Source organism: Cebus imitator, unplaced genomic scaffold, assembly GCF_001604975.1.
Source record: "Cebus imitator isolate Cc_AM_T3 unplaced genomic scaffold, Cebus_imitator-1.0 Scaffold102, whole genome shotgun sequence".
NCBI classification, from domain to species: Eukaryota; Metazoa; Chordata; class Mammalia; order Primates; family Cebidae; genus Cebus; species Cebus imitator.
In genome coordinates this window covers 1,252,078-1,260,142 of record NW_016107417.1, presented here as the reverse complement: position 1 = coordinate 1,260,142, position 8,065 = coordinate 1,252,078, and the positions used below count along the sequence as shown (strand labels likewise).

General features: G+C 40.5%; 1 protein-coding gene across 3 annotated transcripts in view; it reads left to right on the top strand.

Moving 5' to 3' along the window:
• KDM2A (lysine demethylase 2A) overlaps window positions 1-8,065 on the top strand; it is a 138,870-nt gene that overhangs the window by 81,998 nt on the left and 48,807 nt on the right. For all 3 annotated transcript variants that reach the window (XM_017537385.2, XM_037741554.1, XM_037741555.1), the window contains one exon: window positions 7,321-7,499. In XM_017537385.2, the coding sequence (XP_017392874.1) occupies window positions 7,321-7,499 (179 nt within the window). The remainder of the gene's footprint in view (window positions 1-7,320; window positions 7,500-8,065) is intronic.

Here is an 8,065-nt window from a genome sequence, read left to right as displayed (position 1 = left end):
TTTTTGAGATGGAGTCTCACTCTGTCACCCAGGCTGGAGTGCAGTGTTACAGTCTTAGCTAACTCTAACCCCCACCTCCTGGGTTCAAGCAATTCTCATGCCTCTGCCTCCCAAGTAGCTGAGATTACTGGTATGCGCCACCACGCCTGGCTATTATTGTATTTTTAGTAGAGATGAAGTTTTACCATGTTGACCAGGGTATTCTCAGACTTCTGACCTCAAGTGATTCACTTGCCTTGGCCTCCCCAAAGTGGGTCACAGGCGTGACCCAGTGCACCCAGCTGATCAGTGATCTTTGACATTATTATTACACTTGTTTTGGGTGCTATGAACTGCATCCATGTAGGAAAGCAGATTTGAAATGTTGTGTGTGTTCTGACTGCTTTGCCAAATTGCTGTTCCCCGTTCTCTTTCTCTCCTCAGGCCTCCCTATTCCCTGAGACACAACAAATATTGAAATTAGGCCCACTATTAATATTACAATCACTTAAAATGAGAAGTTAGAAATGATTAAGTTTAGTGATAAAGGCATGCCAAAAGCCAAGATAGGCCTTTTACATCAGAGAGTTAACTAAGATATGAATGCAAAGGAAAGATTCTTGAAGGAAATTAAAAGTGCTACTCCAATGAACATGGGAATGTTAAGAAAGAAAAATAGCCTTATTGCTGATATGGAGAAAGTTTGAGTGGTTTGGACAGAAAATCAAACTAGCTATAACATTCCTTTAACAAACTCTAAGCCACAGCAAATCCCTAATTCTCCTTAATTCTGTGAAGGCTGAGAGAGGTGAGGGAGCTGCAGAAGAAAAGTCGGAAGTTAGGAGATGTTGGTTTATGAAGTTTAAACCATCTTTGTAACATAAAAGTGCAAGGTAAAGCAGCAGCACATGCTGATGTAGAAGCTACAGTAAGTTTTCCAGGAGATCCAGCTAGGATCATTAATGATGGAGGCTGCACTGAACAACAGGTTTTCCATGTAGATGAAACAGCCTTCTATTGGAAGAAGATGCCCTCTAGGATTTTCATAGCTAGAGAGAAGCCAGCTGCTTCACGGGGCAGGCTGACTGTCTTGTTAGGGGCTAATGCAGCTGATGATTTGAATTGGAAACCAAATTTACCATTCCAGAAAACCTCATTTACCATTCTAAAATCCTAGGGCCATTAAGAATTATGCGAAATCTACTCTGTAATGGAACAACAAAGCCTAGATGACAGCACATCTGTTTTACAGTATGGTTTACTGCATATATTAAGCCCACTTTGGAGATTTGCTCAGGAAAAAAGGTTCCTTTCAAAATATTACTGCTCATTGGCAATGTACCTGTTCACCCAAGAGCTCTGATGAGAATGTACAAGAGATTAATATTGTTTTTTGTTTTGTTGTTTTTTAAGACAGGGTCTCACTCTGTTGCCCAAGCTGGAGTGCAGTGGTAGGATCACAGCTCATGCCAGGCTTAATGTCCCTGGGCTCAGGTGATCCTTCCACCTCAGCCTTTAGCTGGGCCTACAGGCAGGTGCCAACACACCCAGCTAATTTTTGTAGTTTTGGTGGAGACACAGTTTCACTGTATTTTCCTGGCTGGTATTTCCCTGGCTGCTTTTGAACTTCTAGGCTCAAGGGATTTACCTGTCTCGGCCTCCTGAAGTGCTGGGATTACAAGCATGAGCTACCATGCCCTGCCTGAAATTAATATAGTTTTCATGTCAGATAACAGTATTCATTCCGTGGCCCTTGGTTCAAGGAGTAGTTTCAACTTTGGTCTTACTATTTAAGAAATACATTGCATGAGGCTGTAGCTGCAATAAATAGTGATTCATCCGATGGATCTGGACTAAATCAATTGAAAAACATTTGGAAAGGATTCACCACTATAGATACCGTTAAGAACATTTGTGGCTGGGCATGGTGGCTCATGCCTGTAATCCCAACATTTTGATAGGCCCAGGTGGGTGGATCCTTTGAGGCCAGAGTTTGAAACTAGCCTGGCCAACAATTAGCCATTCTTGGTGGTGCACACTTGTAGTCCCAACTATTTGGGCGGCCAAGATGGGAAAATCACTTGAGCCCAGGAATTTGAGGCTGTAGTGAGCTCTGATCTTGCCGCTGTATTCTAGCCTGGGCGTGAGAGTGAGACCCTGTCTCTAAAAAATTAATTAAAATGAAAACATTTGTGGTACATGGGGGGAGGTCAAAATATCATCATTAACAGATGTTTGGAAGAAGTTGATTCCTACCCTTATGGATGACTTTGAGGGGATCAAGACTTCAGTGGAGGAAGTAACTGCAAATGTGGTGAAAATAATGAGAGAACTAGAATTAGCGAGTTGAAGATGGGACTGAATTGTTGCAATCTGTAATGAAACTTGAGTAGATGAGGAGTTGCTTCTTACAGATGAGCAAAGAAAGTAGTTGGTTTCTTAAGATGGAATATGCTTCTGGTGAAGATACTGTGAACATTGTTAAAATGACAACAAGGTATTTAGCATATTACATAAGGTGAGTTTATAGAGCAGAAGTAGGGTTTGAAAGGATTGACTCCACATTTGAAAGAAGTTCTGCTGTGGGTAAAATGCTATCAAACATCGCATTCTACAGAGGAATGTTCCTGTGAAAGGAAGTATCAATCCATGTTGCAAACTTCATTGTTGTCTTATTTTAAGAAATTGTCAACCTGAGAAACATAGCTAGATCTTACATCTGCAAAAAATTAAAATAGTACCCAGGCATTGCGGTGTGTGCCTGTAGTCCTGGCTACTCAGGAGGCTAAGGTGGGAGGATCATCTGAGCCCAGGAGTTTGTGGCTGTGGTGAGCTGTGCGTCAGTGTACTCCAGCCTGGGCAACAGCAAGACCCTGTCTCAAAAAAAAAAAGAAAAGTTTACACTTCAGTGAAAGAAAAAGAAATTGCCATATCTACCAACCTTCAGCAACCACCACCCTGATCAGTCAGCAGCCCTCAATAGGGACATTGAGGCAAGTCCCTACACAAGCAAAGATTATGACTCACTGAAGGCTCAGATGATTGTTAGCATTTTTAGCAATAAAGTATTTTAAAATAAAAGTATGTGCCTTGTTTTTGTAGACACAATGCTGTTGCACACTTAATAGCCTACAGTATAACTTAAATATAACTATGTGCACTGTGAAACCAAAAAGTTTGTGTGTCTTGCCTATTACAATATTTGCTTTATTGCGGTGGTCTGGAACTGAGCCCGCAATATCTCCAAGATAGGCCTATACTAAGTATTCTAGCAATAAAAGAATACCAGACTGGGCAACATGGCAAAACCTTGTCTCTACTAAAAATACAAAAAAATTAACTGGGCATGGTGGCATGCACCAGTAGTCCCAACTACTTAGGAAGCTGAAGTGGGAGGATCGCCTGAACCTAGAAGGCTTCAGAGGTTGCAGTGAGCCTAGATAGTGCCACTGCACTCCAGCATGGGTGATAGAGTGAGGCCCCATCTCAAAAGGAAAAAAAGAATAAAACTGCTTTCCTCTACTTTGCTCTACATTCTTTTTCTTTTTTTTTAAAGACAGTCTTGCTCTGTCATCCAGGCTAAGTGCAATGGTGCGATCTCAGCTCACTGCAGCCTCTGCCTCCTGGGTTCAAATGATTCTCCTACGTCAGCCTCCTGAATAGCTGGGACTATGGGCACACATCACCACACCTGGTTAATTTTTGTGTTTTTAGTAGAGTTGGGGTTTCACCATGTTGGCCAACCTGGTCTGGAACTCCTGACCGCAAGTGACCTGTTCACCTTGGCCTCCCCAAGTGCTGGGATTACAGGCATGAGCCACCATGCCTGGCTTCCTCTGCATTGTTGAAGGAGAGTATTTACTTGTAATTTCTTAAATTAGGGTTAAATACAGATAATATAAAGTTTACCATCATAACCATTACATTGTTTTTCTTTTTGCCTAAAATATTTTGTTGTCATGTACCCATTTTAAAGTGTGCCTGTGTCATTAAGTTTATTCACGGTGTGCCAGCATCACTATCTAGTTGTAGAATTTCATCACCCTACAGAAACTCCATACCGTTGAGCAGTCATTCTGTTTTCTCCTCTGCTTAACTCCTCGCAACAATGAATCTGCTCCCTGTCTTGGTGAAGTTGTCTAATCTGTATATTCCATATAAAGGGAACTATATAGTATGTAGTGAGAGAACTAGAATTAGCAAGTTGAACACCTACTTTGTGTAGGCTTCTTTGATACAGTATGTTTTCTTGGTATATCTGTGTTGTGGCATGTATTAGTACTTCATTCCTTTTGATGGCCAAATATTTTCTTGAACAAATCGACCACATTTTGTTTATCTGTTCATATCATTATAAACATTTTTGTTATTTCTATCTTTTAGCTGCCTTGAATAGTGCTGCAGTGAATATTTATGTACAAGCTTTTGTTTGAACACCTTGTTCAGTTCTTTTAGATATATGCCTAGGAGTGGAATTGCTGAGTCACGTGGTCATTCTGTGTTTAGTTTATTGAGGAACTGCCAACCATAGTGGCTGCATCATCTTGTATTCCCACCAGTAATGTTTGAGGGTTCTGATTTCTCTGCATTGTTGCTAGCACTTGTTATCTTCCATTTTTAAAATTATAGTGATCCTAGTGGGTGTGAAGTGATATTTCTTGGCAGTTTTGATTTGACATTCACTTTTTCTTTTAAAATATGATGGGCAGGTTCAGTATATTGCCTACATTATTCGTTGTTTTACTATTAATATATATATTCTGCCTTGTCTACTTTATACTGACCATCTTCTTCTTCTCTAGGGTATTACCTCTTATCTTTAACTAAACTATACATTTCTTGAAGGCAGGGAATCAGGTTCTAATGCTATGTGGTATATCCAGCCAGGACAGCTACATAGTAAGTGTTATTTATCTTAAAAGGCAGTCTCTCGATAGATAGATAGATAGATAGATAGATAGATAGATAGATAGATAGATAGATAGATGGATGTTGTTTTGTTTTCAGTAGTTTCACGCTGGTTGCCCGGGCTGGAGTGCAGTGATGATCTCAGCTCACTATAGCCTCAACCTCCTGGGCTCAGGTGATTCTTCCACCTCAGCCTCCTGAGTAGCTGGGATTACAGGCACCTGCTACCATGCCCAGCTAAATCTTTGTATTTTTATTTTTATTTTTTTATTTTGTGTGTATGTGTGTGTTTAAATTTTTTCTATTTTTAGTAGAGATGGTGTTTTGCTGTGTTGCCCAGGCTGGTCTTAAACTCCTGGACTCAAGCAGTCTGCCCACCTTGATCTCCCAGCTGCCCACCATGCCCAGCTAGGCAGACAATATTGTCAGCTTTTTATTCTCTCTCCCTTCCTTGACCACCATTTTCTGAATCTTTTAGTTTATGCCTTTACTTCTGCTTGGAATTGTCCCTGTTGAATCATCTCTTGTTAGAATTCTACTTATTCTTCCCCCACTTTTCCTAAAGCCTTTTCTGATCTGTCTAATAAAAGTATGATACTTTCCTTTGGTTTTTACTGCTGCTTGAGCACCTACTTTGTATTAAATATTTTACTTCATCGACTTTAAATCTTCACAGTGGCCCACAAGGTGATATTCATCCTCCACAAGATATTAATGTTCAGAGAAATTACATAACTTGTCTGCGTAGTATATAGGAACTGAGATTTAAACTTAGGTCTCAGTCAGGTGCAGTGGCTCACGCCTGTAATCCCAACATTTTGGGAGACCAAGGCAGGTGGATCACCTGAGGTCAGGAGTTCAAGACCAGCCTGGGCAACATGGCAAAACTCTGACTCTACTAAAAATACAAAAATGAGGCAGGTGTGGTGGCATGTGGCTATAGTCCCAGCAACTCAGGAGGCTGAGGCACGAGAATTGCTTGAACCTGGGAGGTAGAGGTTACAGTGAGCCAAGATTTCATGCCACAGCACTCCAGCCTGGATGACAGCAAGATTGTCTCAAATAAATAGCCAGGCATGGTGGCTCACACCTGTAATTCCAACTGGTTGGGAGATGGAGGCGGGTGGATCACAAGGTCAGGAGTTCAAGACCAACCTGACCAACATGGTGAAACCCCGTCTCTACTAAAAATATAAAAATTAGCCGGGCGTTGTGGTGCACACCTGTAATCCCAGCTATTCAGGAGGAGGCTGAGGCAGGAGAATCACTTGAACTCGAGAGGCAGAGGTTGCAGTGAGCTGAAATCGTGCCACTGCACTCCAGCCTGGGCAACAGAATGAGACTCTGTCTCTAAATAAATAAATAAAATAAAATAAATAAATAGACCAGGCGCAGTGACTCACACCTGTAATCTCAGCACTTTGGGAGGCAAAGGTGGGCAGATTGCCTAAGCTCAGGATTTCGAGACCAGCATGGGCAACACAGTGAAACCTTGTCTCTACTAAAGTACCAAAAATAGCTGGGGGTGGCAGCATGCGCCTGTAGTCCCAGCTACTCAGAAGGCTGAAGCAGAATTGCTTGTACCCAAGAGGTGGGGGGTTGAGTGAGCCAGGTCTTGCTACTGCACTCCAGCCTGGGTGACAGAGCGAGACTCTGTCTCCAAATAAATAAATAAACAAGCAAACAAACAAACTTAGATATTGTTTTCTCTCCATTACTATTTTATGCTGACTCTTGTGGCCTTCTGCATTTTGTTGTAGTTGTTACAGTCAACAAGAATCTGATGCAGATCCTTGTGTCCATCCTGGTATCTTTATCATTCTATAAATATTTGTGGAATGAATGAAAAGGGGACTTTATTCTTCATGAGCTAGGATAATTATCTTCATGGACTAGGATATTATTGACAGGTTTGGGAAATAACCCTGTTTAACAAAAGAATATAAATTCAAAATCAGTCATATTACCCACTAAATTATGGATCCTTTATTCAAAGTATGGGATAGATTAGGTCAGCCTGCATCAAATCAGTATATCTCAGTAAGTAAGAGCTTGACTCTAGAGTGAGCCTGCCTGGGTTCTTGTCCTGCCTTGTTCTATATATTATCTAACATCTGCTTTCTCATGTATGAAACGGAGATTAGTATTTAGCATTTAGAATTGTTAGTATTAAATGAGACCTTAGATAAAAAGATTTAACAACAGACTGTATAGTAAACATGCCATAGGGAATAATTGTTATTACTAACATTGTCCATTATCTTTTCCATTCTCTGTGACTTGATTATGATTATGCTGAGTGAGAACTTTTTGCTTGTCTGTTATTGAAAATAAGAAAGGATAGTTTTTTTCCTTCTTTCTTTAAAAATATTCTTAGTATATTTAAGGATATTAGTGGCTTGATAGAGATGATTGATGCATCTTTTATGACAGGGAGTCGTCGCATGGTGGATGTCATGGATGTGAACACACAAAAAGGCATTGAAATGACCATGGCTCAGTGGACACGCTACTATGAGACCCCAGAGGAGGAGCGAGAGAAACTCTATAATGTCATCAGCCTTGAGTTTAGCCACACCAGACTGGAGAACATGGTGCAGAGGCCCTCCACGGTTAGTGTAATCATTTTCTTCATATTGTTATTGTGACCAAAAAGGGTTGTTTTTGGCTGGGTTTTGGTAACTGATGCTTGTAATCCCAGCATTTGGGACGTCAAAGCTGGTAGATCACTTTAGCTGAGGAGTTTGAGACCAGCCAGGGCAACATGGTGAAACCCCAAAAAGTACAGAAAAAAAAAATAGCCGGGCGTGATGGCACACGTGTGTAATCCCAGCTACTCAGGAGGCTGAGGTGGCAGGATCACTTGAGCCCAGGAGGTTGAAGCTGCAGTGACCCATGATTGTACCACTGCATTCCCACCTGGGTGACAGAACAAGACTCTGTCTCAAAAAATTAAAATAAAATGTGTTGTTTTTATTCTGGGAAAATTTATAAATTTTTGTACATACATTAAGCTAAAAGTAAAGACTATTTGACAAGAATAAGTTGTATTTTTATATTAATATATTAATTATTTTGATAAGACTAACTGCATTTTCTGAAATCACTTAAAAGTTTTGCAGGGGGTGAATTTTAAAATTTATTATAATTTTTTTTTTTTTTTTTTTTTTTTTTTTTT